The 12,815-nt window shown below is 39.9% G+C and overlaps 1 protein-coding gene across 1 annotated transcript in view; it reads left to right on the top strand.

The window, feature by feature from the left end:
• Positions 1 to 12,601, top strand: part of LOC132396397 (immunoglobulin superfamily member 22-like) — a 57,016-nt gene extending 44,415 nt beyond the window's left edge. Inside the window, exons 20-22 of the mRNA XM_059973926.1 lie at positions 1,951 to 2,250; positions 3,762 to 4,088; positions 12,299 to 12,601. Of these exons, the coding sequence (XP_059829909.1) occupies positions 1,951 to 2,250; positions 3,762 to 4,088; positions 12,299 to 12,366 (695 nt within the window). The 3' untranslated portion in view covers positions 12,367 to 12,601. The remainder of the gene's footprint in view (positions 1 to 1,950; positions 2,251 to 3,761; positions 4,089 to 12,298) is intronic.
• The last annotated feature ends 214 nt before the right edge of the window (positions 12,602 to 12,815 follow it).

Genomic DNA, 12,815 nt, shown 5'->3' with positions numbered 1-12,815 from the left:
CCCTTTTGAAGCAGGTGTGAACCTCTGACCGCAGCAGTGAAAGATTGAACATGTCCTTGAACACCACCGCCAGTGATAGGTACGGGTTTTCCGAGCCCTTCTCCGAAACATAAAAACTAATTGAAAAATAAACAGGAGATTCGGGAGATAAGTTGTGTACTTCAGTCTTACTTTAAAGTGAACTGCACACATATCAGGTGTTAGTGTCTTGATGAATGCAATTCACTTATTGTTACATATAATTCGTAATGAATGCTCAATTAAAAAACATGTATACAACATTAGTCAAATACTACTGAAATATTAAATACTACCAGGTACACAATCAAGGTTTGATGTCTTGTGAGGGTTCACCCTCTAAGAAGCTGTTCTGATGTAGGCCTCTGACACAGAGGTCACAGGTTCACCAGATGTTGCAGGGTTTCATGCAAGTGAAGCTTTATTTTTCCTTTCAAAGCAGTTTTATTCTCCTTTTCAAATTAAAATGGCTGGCCACCGGGAAATCCTGCTTGTTGCAGAAGGAGTGAAGACGCCCATCAAAGTGGTCTCCTAATCTATGTCCTTCCCCACTAATCTCCTTCTTGGCACATATCCCTGTAAATGGCACAAGTGCCACACCTGCCCCTCCACTTCTTCCCTCACCACCATTCAGAGTCCCAAACTGAGCTTCAAGACTCACCTGTGAGTCTGTCGGGATCATCTAATGTGTCCAGTGCTACCGTTGTGGCCTCCTTTACACCAAAGAGACCCAACGTAAATTGGAAGACTTCTTTGTTGAGTACTTTTGTTCTGTCTACAGCAGGTGGGATTTCCCAATGGCCAATCATTTTAATTCCACACTCCATTCCCATTCTGATATGTCGGTCCATGGCCTCCTCTATTGCCATGATGAGGCCACTGTCAAATTGGAGGAGAAATATTTCTTATTACGTCTGGGTAGCCTCCAACCTGATGGCATGAACATCAATTCCTCATTCGGCAATTTCTCCCCCTCCCCTCTTTTTTTCCCCATTCCCCATGCAGACTCACATTTTACTCCTTCTCTTCTCCTTACCTGCCCATCTCCTTTCTCTGGTGCCTCTCCTCCTTCTCTTTCTCCATAGTCTACTGCGATCAGATCCTTTCGCTTCAGCCATTTAACTTTCCCACCAATCACCTCCCAGCTTCTCACCTCCTCCTTTCCCCCTCACCTATCACCCATCAGCTTGTACTCCTTCTTCTCCCTCCACCTTCTCAGTCTGGCTTCTTCCCTCTTCCTTTCCAGTCTTGATGAAGTCTCAGCCTGAAACATTGACTGTTTATTTCTCTCCATAGATGCTGTCTGACCCCTTGGGTTCCTCCACCATTGTATGTGTGTTGTTCACTTCATAAAGCATTCAATTTATGGATTAATTTGTCTCTGTGGATAACAATTAACTCTGTAGGTGATAAATTGAGCCCTCATTGGTCAAACACATCCTGATACATTGTTATTTGTGGCTAGAGCTAATAACTTAATTAATTTGTATTTGTTGATTTTGTTTAAGAGATGGGACAGGTCATAGTGAAAGCTCCCTTGTTTCTTGATGAATGATGAATAATATTCTTCTATATTCCTAAAAATAGGTGTATGGCATATGTTTAATGTCTTAACCATAAGAGGAACTGTGTCCCATAGTGCAAAAGTGCAGAGCTCAGATTAAGTACTTTTTCAAGCAGAGTAATATTCTAAACTAACCCGTGAAGAAATTATGACTCTATCAGTGAGCTATACCTTTGAGAATGATCGGTGTTCTATGGTTTATTGTCCTGTTTCAGGATTAATCAATTAATTAGTTATAACATCGATCGATCAGCTTTCCTTCAAATGTTTGGCTAATTGACAATATTTGTATGTCCTTTTTGCAGTAATACATTCCCGAATAATTGTAAACTTTTAAAAAAATAAATGGCAATTTGCTTTCTTTTCAGATTTTCCACGCCCACCTACCAACTTACACCTGGTTGAGGAAGTTCCAAACACAGTGACACTCACTTGGGACCACACTCCAGATAATATAGAGGATGGTCGCGTGCAGTATGTGATAATGAAGCGAGATGCCAGCACTGCAACCTGGTACACTGTAACAGACCGTGTATTTGGTAATAAGTTCACTGTGACTGGTCTGCTTCCTGGCAGGAAGTACTTCTTCAGGGTAATTGCTCGGAATGATATTGGAGACAGTGACCCACTGGATTTGAAGGAGCCATGGTACCTTGCTAGGGACAAAGGTATGCCCTTTGTGCCACTGAATAGCTTAGATACGTAGACTATTCCACTGTGCATGTCTAGAGAAATTCCATAGTGGTGTCATATGCAGTGTTTCAGTTTTTGGTACTTTAGTTGAAGAAGGTTAAAAAAGAATGAGAATTGACTTTTATACACATGGGCTCAGAAAAAGAATCATGCTATTTTAAAGGATCAGTGAGTTTATGGTTAAATTATCCTATTATCATTTATCCTATTCACAGAAAAACATTTTTAAAGGAATACACAAAGTTCCTTATTATTATAATCAAATAGACAATCACAATTTCATTTTAACTATTCTAAGCTTTTTTTCTGAGTTCCCCGCAGATATATATCTAATAAAAAAGTTCAACTGTGGCAACTGTCAAAATAAGAGCTTAATCTCACCTTACTAAATTTACAAGAGAAAAAATGTTACAAATATTAACAGATTAACTGGAGAGATGGAATAGTCAGTATTCATGTTGAAATGTTGAGATGACAGTAATCCAAGAGAGAAATTAGTAGCAGGGCACAAATTGAGACAAGTTCAATACGGAGAATGTTACCTCAGCTAACGTTCCAACATTTGATTTGCTTCTCTTCAACTTGTATATTTGACAAATGTTTCTATGTCATGGAGCAAAATACAAAATAGGTCTGTTTATAGAAAATGTAAGTTTAATATTACCCGGGGCAATGAGAACTAGTATTTTGGGGAAAGAGTGTCCAGAACGTATTGCATGTTTCATTACTAAGAGGTTCATTAACCCAACTAGACACAGTAGAGACTACTGTTTGACCCTGTCTATATTTTATGTGATGCATAATCTATGGGGAGATGTATGAAGAGATTCTGACAATGATTTACAAGTTGTTTCTAGGGCAGGAAGACACTGGGAGGCAGGAGACATTCAGGGTTTTCTTTCACAAACTGAAGCAAAACTATTGCCTAATGTGCTTATCAAGAAGCAAGCATTTTTCTTTGACCATACGTATTAGGAGTCCACCTTGACATCATTAGTAATTTGTGGCTGTGAATGCAACAGCAATTGAGTAAATCATACTCTGTTGGACTACCAAGAGTGTATCATTGCCAGAAAAATTATTGTAATCACATGTATCTGTTCGACCATATTTCAGGCAGTTTGCATCCTGTTAAAAGAGTCATACTGCACAGAAACAAATCCTTCTGTTCAGTGTCCATGTTAGTCATTAAGCACCATGTATACCAAATACTTTTTAAATTGTGTGAGCTAACATGTCTCCACCACTTTTTCTTGATGGTTGTGACACTACTCCAATAGGAAAGCAGGCAATAATCATCCCTAACGTCAAAATCAGTAAATACATTGGTCATTCATTTTATTAGCTGTATGTGTGGTAATTAGCTGCACTGCCATTTGCAACAGTGACTACCCTTCAAAGTGATGTACTTTGCCATATCCTCAAGTGATGAGATTTTATTCAACCGCAAATACTTTCTTGACATTCTTCCTCTTTCCTCTGCTAGAACGTTTCAGCCTTCAACGTAAGGAATATCAGGAGAAAGATTGGACTCATGCCCCTGTGTTCATTACCCCACTGAAGGACCACACTGTTCACCGTGGCAATGATTGCACCATGAGTTGTGCCATTAGTGGTAATCCTCGGCCAAGCATTACCTGGTATAAAGGCAAGGTCCATATCTCTGAGAACCTCAAGTATTGGTACACATCCTCAAATGGTGTCTGTACACTGACAATTCCAAGTACAGAAATGGATGACGCCGATGAGTATACCATTGTTGCTGAGAACTCTCTTGGGAAGGTGAAGTGTTCTTGCAAAGTTACTGTCAATGGTAGGTTCCTGCTTACTCTAAATAAAGATAGGCATTCACCATCAGCATGCTCTTACAAATGATCATAGCCATATACCAGATACAAACAGTGGCCTCTTTATTAGGTACAGGAGGTACCTCCTGTACTTAATAAAGTGGCCACTGTGTGGATGTTTGCAGTCTTCTACTGCAGTAGCCTATCCACTTCAAGGCCGAACATGTTGTGCATTCAGAGATGCTCTTCTGTACACCGTTGTTATAATGCATGGTATTTGAGATGATGTTGCCTTCCTGTCAACTTGAACTAGTCTGGTCATTCTTCTCAGACCTCTCATTAAGAGGGAGATTTCACCCACAAAACTGCCACTCATTGGATTTTTTTGTACCATTCTCTGTAAACCCTAGAGACTGTTGTGCATGCAAATCCCAGGAGATCAGCCATTTCGGCAATAAAGTTCAAAGTTCAAAGTATATTTTATTATCAAAGTACATACATGTCACCATATTCTACCCTGAGATTCAGTTTCTTGTGGCCATTCACAGTAAATTCAAAGAGACACAGCAGAGCCAATGAAAACCACACACAAACAAAGATGGACAAACAACCTACATGCAAAAGGCAAGAAGTTGTGCAATCAAAATAATAATAATAATAATAATAATAATAAATACAAAAGCAATAAATATTGAGAACATGAGTTGTAGAATTGCTTTCCTCTGATAATGCTCCTTGAAGATGAGGTCAATCATGAGGACAGCTTTACCTGTGATGGACTGGGCTATATCCACTACTTTTTGTTGGCTTTTCTGTTCAAGAGCATTGGTGTTTTCATACCAGGACATGATGCAACTAGAGCACCACAAAATGCAGGATGAACTCAGCAGGCCAGATAGTCTCTGTGGAGAAGAGTAAGCAGTTGATGTTTTGGGCCAAGACACCTTCTTTAGACTCAAGAGGAAGGGGAGAATTCAGAGCAAGAAGGTGGGGGGAGGGGAGGAAGAACTACAAGGTGCCAGGTGATAGGTGAAACCAAGGGAGGGGGGTGGGTGAGGTAAAGAGCTGGGAAGTTGATTGGTGAAAGAGGAAAAGAGGGAATCTGATAGGAGAGGTTAGAAACCATGAAAGAAAGGGAAGGAGGGGGAAACAATAGGCAGGTAAGGAGAAAAGATGTAAGGGGGAAATACAAATGGGGAATAGTGAAGGAGAGGAGGTGGAGGGCAATTACCGGAAGGTCAAAAAATTGATGTTCATGCCCTATCAGGTTGGAGACTACTGAGACAGAGTATAAGGTGTTGCTCCTCCAACTGGAATGTGGCCTCATCCTGGCAATAGAGAAGGCCATGGATTGACATGTCAGGATGGGAATGGGAAGTAGATTAGAAATGGGTGGCCATTGAAATATCCTGCTCTTTGTGGCAGATGGAGCGAAGGTGCTTGGCAAAGTAGTCTCCCAATCTATGTTGGGTCTCATCGATGTACAGGAAGCCACACCAGGAGCACTAGATACAGTAGATGACCCTAGCAGACTCTCAGGTGAAGTTCTGCCTCACCTGGAAGGACTATTTGGGGCCCTGAATGGTAATGAGAGAGGAGGTGTAGGGGCAGGTGTAGCACTTGTTCTGCTTGCAAAGATACGTGCCAGGAGAGAGATTGGTGGGGAGGGACGAATGGACAAGGGAGTCGCATAAGGAGTGATCTCCATGGAAAGTGGGGTAAGGGGAAAATGCAGCCAGTCAGTAAACTCTCCCCGATACATCTATAGCAGATTACTAAAGTTTCATTGACATGCTAAATCTTTGCAATCTTCTAGCAAAGTTTCTTAGTTACTCAAACTATCCTGTCTGGCACCAACAATTATTTCACTCTCAAAGTCATTTAGATCATATTTCTTCCCCATTCTGCCTTTTGACTATGTCTGCATGCCTTTATGCATTGAGTTGCTACACGATTGGCTGATTAGATATTTACATTCACAAGTGGCTGCTGAGTGCATACCATAGCTATATGTCTTGAGCTATACAGCCCGATAAAATTATTCAGGTTTTAATCACCAATTTGTAGTGTATCAGCTCACTTAGCTTTAGTGTTTCTACCATTGCTCAAGGTACCAAAGACTTGAACAGTACCCCATAATATCCATTGAAAAGTGTATATGCATGGATCTCAAATATTAACGTCAGGCTCACGTTTGATGCCCCCCCACCACAAAATATGAGATGTTGGCAATTAATATGAAAGCAAAATACCAGCAGGCTGGGGTGGGGGGAATACAAAAGAGAATTAATATACCCTTTATTTTAGCCGTATGTTAAGATTAACCCTGGTAGAGGCACTTTCAGAGACATAAACCATACATGCTATATAAATTGTCTCATAACTAGGATTGCATTGCTAACATTGTGAGTAATGTGCCTTTGTTGATCTTAACAGGATATAAATATTTTTTTATTTTGTTAAAAAAGTTTCAGTTGGATATCAATTCACTATAACTCCATTCCCCGTGACTGGAATTCTACGAAATACAGAAAGGTTCTCCTTATTTTAATTTTAGTTCCTCAATAGAAATTCTAACAACCTACTCTATTGGCTCTCTTTAGTTAAGGGTATGTCTCCATTTCCTTGGTTGGGTAAATTCATTCAGACATCATGTGCCATTTGACATAAAAGAATACACTGTTGGCAGTAAAAAAAACAAATGCAGTGAGTCTTTTCTAAACTTATCACATCTCATAACTGAAAATTCTTTCTGTCACTTTTGCCACATATTCTACTCCTCTGCACATCCAAAGCTTTTCCCATCTCCCCTCTCACCATTACATTGACATAACATCTGATAGCATCCAAACAAAGTATTTGGAAAGAGTGGGCATAGTTCATAGAGCATTGATTCATCAAAGACCCTGAAGACAAACAGTAATAATCTGTAATGTATAAATACATGAACAGGTGTAGACTATTTTGCCTTCTTAGCATGTTCAGTTTGATCTCAGTCTAACGCTATATCCTCTTAATTTCTTAATATCTTTGGCTATCAAAAATCAGGCTTAAATTTAGCACTTGACCTTGGATCAATTGCCATTTGTGGAGGAGGATTCCAAATTTTTACAATGTAGAAAGTGTTCCTAATTTTTATTGAAATATTCCTCTATTTAGACTAGGCTCCCTTGTTCCAGACTTTGGACACAGCGGAACAAGTGTCATAGAATCTATTAGGTTGCCCTTAATGAAAACACATCAACATTATTTTTAACTGAAATTCAATGGAATATGCTCATGGTTTTTTCAGTGTCTCAAGTGAACCCTTAGAGTCCAGGTACCATTTTAGTTCACCTTCAATTTATCCTTTCTGAAATGTGATACCCAAAATAGATATGTTTTAACTATTGTTTTTATACAGAATCATCTAATTGTTACAATGAAGAAGGTAGTCATTTGTGCAGAAAGAAACTCCTTTCCTCAGATTTCTCTTGTATCCTTTAACTAAAGATTTAAAATGGTATCCCCTGGTCCTTGAACAATCTATGGATGGGAAAAGCTTCCCTCCCTCAAGTCTGTCTAATCCAATTCAACTCTATCAATTCTCCATTCAACATTCTTTGCTACAAGGACAACTCCATCTTCTCCAGTATTGTTATGGCATAACTTCTATCTCCATAAACCAATTGATTATTTCATTAGCCCTTTTAGTTATTTCCAGCAGTGGTGTCCATGATGTTTTAACATTTCATGTACAGAGGTCCCAAGTCTTTTTGAACCTCAACTGCTTCTAATTGTTCACTGTTTAGAAAGGATTCTGTTTTGTTCCTTTAGTTTTAAATGGGATGACCTCATATTTAACTGTGCAGGAATTCATTTAATGCAATTTTGCCTAATTTTTCAACCTTTAATACATCTTTGTAATTTAATCCCTCCATCTGCAATTCAACCGATCGAAACATCATTGGCAAACTTGGATATAGTGATTTCCATATTACTATCTAAGTCATTTCAAAATGTGGCAAATTGGTGCAGTTCTAAGATATATCCTTAAAAAAATCCTGGTAAAAGGAAGGTTTTTCAAAGAAAAAATTTTGTTTTGAAGAAAAGGACATTACAATATACTACTAACAGTCTGGTCACTCCACTATAGGAAGGATGGTAAGGCTTTAGAGAGGATTACCAGGATGCTGCCTGGTTTAGAGGGCAGGTGTTATCATGAGAAGCTGGATAAACGGCTTATTTTCTCTGGAGCATCGGAGTTTGAGTGGAGATCTGATAGAGGTTTGCAAGACTATGAGAGGCATAGGTAGAGTGGATGGAGCATCTATTTCCCAGGATTGAAATGTCTAATACCAGAGGGCATGCATTGGAGGTGAGAGGATGTAGGTTTAAGAAGGATGTGATGGGTGATTTTTTTTTACTCAGAGCCATGGATGCCAGAAATGCACTGCCTGGTATGGTGGTACAGGCTAACATACTAAAGAGACGTTTGGATAGGCACATGGATGTGAGGAAAATGGAGGGATATGGACATGGTGTAGGTAGGAGGGATTAGTGTTTGGCAGTTTTTGATTTGCTTTTTAGCTCTTTTGACACAGCATTGTGGGCTGAATGGCCTGTTCCGTGCTGTACTTTTCTATGTTTTATTGTAAAGAATATTGCAGATAATCAGCCTGTTAGCCCCAGTATTTCAATACTGATGTTTCCATTCCATTCAATACTATACTACTCTGCAACAATGTTCATGTGTCAATGCTTATCCCAGTTCTACTTGTATCTTGTATTTCTGTTCTCTCCAACAAGCTGAAACATTTTCACTGTATCTGTTCTATCCACCTGATCAATAAGTTTAAAGACCTCGACTAGTTCACCCTTCCAAATTCTCTTTTCTGGGTGAAAGATCTCCATTCATCTCAGAATGTAACACGGACTGTTCGGAAGCAGTACAGGGCCAATACAGCCAGTTACTTCAAATTAGAAAGTGTGAGATAGGGTCTGCCACGACTGAAGCTATGAAAGACTTCAGTTTCAAATCATACATTTTTATTTGTGGGATAGTGTGCAGTCGATAGGACCATTACAAACCCCTGAATGGATTAACATGCATTTTAAAGAAGTTATTCTCAAAGCTGTATGTATAAAGAAAGTAATTTTTTTGCACTTTCTTTAGCGTCTCATTATTTTTCCATATTTCAAAGTTAGAGCAAACTGATTGAACGAAGAAAATTATTGATGATGTCAATAAGCATAGGATGTGGAAAAGAACATAATCAAGAACAACTCAATAGTGCCTGATTGAAATTAAGTAAATAATATCATCAAAAATTGTATAGAAAATTGTGAAAGAGAACCAGCAAATTAATAACAAAATTGGTGTAGAAAGGCATTAGTCAGCACGTTAAATATTTGGAAAAATCGAACATGCAAGTAAATTGAAAATATATACATTTTTTAAATTTATTCATTTATTGTCCATCCCTAGTTGTCCTTGAGAAGGCCGCAATGAGCTGCCTTCTTGAACTGCTCCAGTCCCTGAGGTGTAGGTACACCCACAGTGCCGTTAGGGAGGGAATTCCATGATTTTGACTCAGTGACAATGAAGGAACAGCGATATGTTTCCGAGTCAGGATGGTGAGTGACTTGGAGGGGGATTTCTGAGTGGTGGTGTTCCCAGGTATCTGCTGTTCTCGTCCTAGGTGGTCGTGGGTCTGGAAGGTGCTGCCTCAGGAACTTTGGTGTGTTGTTGTAGTGCATCTTGTAGATAGTACAGATGGCTGCAATTGTTTGTTGATGGTGGAGGGATTAGATGCTTGTGGAAGAGGTACCAGTCAAGTTGGCTGCCTTGTACTGGATGGTGACAAACCTCTTGAATGTTGATGGAGCGGTACTCACCCAGGTAAGTGGTGAGTATTCCATTACACTCCTGACCTGAGCCTAGTAAATAGTGAACAGGCTTTGGGGAGTCCAGGAGATGAGTTCCATGCCACAGGAATCCTAGCGTTTGACCTGCTCTGGTGGCCATGGTGTTTATATGGCTAGACCAGTTCAGTTTTATGTCAATGGTAACCTGCAAGATGTTGGCAGTAGGGGATTCAGTGATGGGGATGCCACTGAACATGAAGGTTAGAGCCTCTCCTGTTGGAAATGGTCTTTGCCTGGCACTTGCATGGCAGCAGGTACAATTTTCATCAATAGTTTCTCAATTTAAATGATCAAATTAGCAGTAAACAATTTAAAAGGAACCAGAGGGACCTTATGCAAAGAGTGGATTCTGAATGGAATGAGCTGCCAGAGGAAGTGGCTGAGACAGGTAGAATGGCAACATTTAAAAGGCATTTGGATAAGTACATGGTTAGGAGATTTTTCGAGAGGTATGGGCTAAACCAGGGGTCAGCAACCTTTACCACTGAAAGAGCCACTTGGACCCGTTTCCCACAGAAAAGAAAACACTGGGAGCCGCAAAACCCGTTTGACATTTAAAATGAAATAACACTGCATACAACGTTTTGTTTTGCCTTTATGCTATGTATAAACAAACTATAATGTGTTGCATTTATGAAATTGATGAACTCCTGCAGAGAAAACGAAATTACATTTCTGCATGCAACAAAAACATGTTGACCTCCGAAAAAAAGACGTTGGGTTGAAGGTTACTTTTAAGTAAAATACTCAACGTCTATTTGAGTCCTTCTTGTATTTATGAAAAACGCCAAACTTAAATTTGCCGCCAGCAGCAAACCAAAAATAACGTCAGCCAGCTGTCAACCTGAAAAATAAAAGGACTATTTCACTGAACAATGAAAGCATATGAATATACGTAAAATAATAGGCAATTAAAATATTTATCATCCTTGTTCAGGTTGACTCACACCTGACAATGCAGTCGTATTCAGTAGGGATGGATCGATGCTTAGGGGAGTGACCAGGAAGGATAATGTGTTTTTTTCCTCTCTGAACTCACAGAAGCGTTTCCCAAACGATGTTTGCATTGCGATGATTGCCCAATGTAAATACTCCGAATTTATCATGTCGTGACCTTTTTTGAACTCTCTCAAATTGGGGAAGTGAGACAATGTGCCTTTCTGTAAATCTCTGGCAAGCAACGTCAACTTGCGCTCGAATGCCAAAACATCCTCCAACATGTGCAGGGCTGTACGTCCTTACCCCGTTGAAGAGCTGTGTTCAGCGTGTTCAGGTGCGCTGTTATGTCTACCATGAAGTGTAGCTTTTCCAGCCACTCTGGCTGTTCCAGCTCAGGAAAGGTGAGCCCTTTGCTGCCCAGGAAAGTTTTCACTTCTTCCAGACACGCGACAAAGCGTTTCAGCACCTCCCCTCTGGACAGCCAGCGATAAAAACACGTTGTAGCGGTGTGCTACACGCAGTCAGTAAACTGCAGTCAAAGATAGCTTTATTCGAACTAAACAGCCTTGCTTTTAAGCCTCCCTCAACCCGCCCCCCATGGGCGCGGATGCTGCAAAAGACACGTACTCACAAACCCCCGTAGGCTATCTCCCTTAGCCTGAACGCTGGCTAATTGTGAGCCGGTTCGGATGTGTCAGGAAATGGGTCGCCACAAAGTCTTATTTAGATTGTACAAGATCACCATAATCTTCAAATTTAGATTTACATTTCAAAAACTAACAAACTAACATAAAATACATTTTAATTAAATACTGACCATGTAGCGGTGTGCTACACGCAGCGCTAAAATTACGACACGGAGTCGGTAACTGCAGTCGAAGGAAAAAACTTTATTCGAAATCTTCAGCCTCACTTTTAAGCCTCCCTCAACCTGCCCCCCATGGCGCAGAGGCTCCAAAGCTCTGTGCTCGCAAACCCCCGTAGGCTATCTAATTGTGAGTCGGTTCGGATGTGCCAGGAAAAGGGTCGCCACAACCAATTATTTCCCAAAGCAACAGGGAGCCGCAGCACAGACGTAAAAGAGCCACATGCGGCTCCGGAGCCGCGGGTTGCCGACCCCCGGGCTAAACACAGGCAAACGGGACTAGCTTAGATGGCACTTTCTTTGGCATGGACGACTTGAGCTTAAGACTTGATTCCCTGCTGTATTACTTTCTCACCCTATCTGACTGTACCAAGGGAGTAGAATAAGTTGTCAAAGAAAGGAAGGGTAGAATGAATCAATGGAAAAGTGAGTGAGATTGGGATGAATAGAGAAAGAGACTGAATGAAAAATAAAGAAGAGAGGATGAATCCAGAATTAATTTCTGACTTTGCGTTTTTTTTACAGAAAAAGGTGTTACCTTAATGCAGAACAGCCTTGGAGAAAAACCACGTAGGAGTAAGCACATCATGTGAATTCAGACTGTACCTCAATGAAGACTGGCATAGATCAGTTCTAGCCACATGCTGCCTTGTGAAGATCAAGCTTACTAATGGAGAACCAATTTTTGTTAAGCATAACAAATCGGGTAAAGTTAAAGAATTTACAAAGTATTTTAATATATTTGAATCACTTTCAGAAGCTAGGATAAAAGTGGTCATTATTTTAGTTAAACAACAAAATCATAAATTAATTCTTGGTTCATTTTTGCTTTCACTTCTCATTGTATAATTTTCTGAAAGCACTAACTCCTAAAACAGCTATAAAGTCCAAAACACCTAAATTATAACACTTGCTGTTTCTTTGAGTGAATTATTATGCAAGTGGGGTAACTACTGAATATGCTGTACTGCAAATATCTTTGGAACCTCTTATTATTCTTCACTATGTCCCATTCTGCGCTTTTACAAAAACTAAAATTACT

The sequence above is a fragment of the Hypanus sabinus genome, chromosome 7 (genome assembly GCF_030144855.1).
Source record: "Hypanus sabinus isolate sHypSab1 chromosome 7, sHypSab1.hap1, whole genome shotgun sequence".
In the NCBI taxonomy this organism is placed as follows: domain Eukaryota; kingdom Metazoa; phylum Chordata; class Chondrichthyes; order Myliobatiformes; family Dasyatidae; genus Hypanus; species Hypanus sabinus.
Note: the sequence above shows the minus strand (reverse complement) of the source record. Positions and strands in the feature narration are given on the sequence as shown.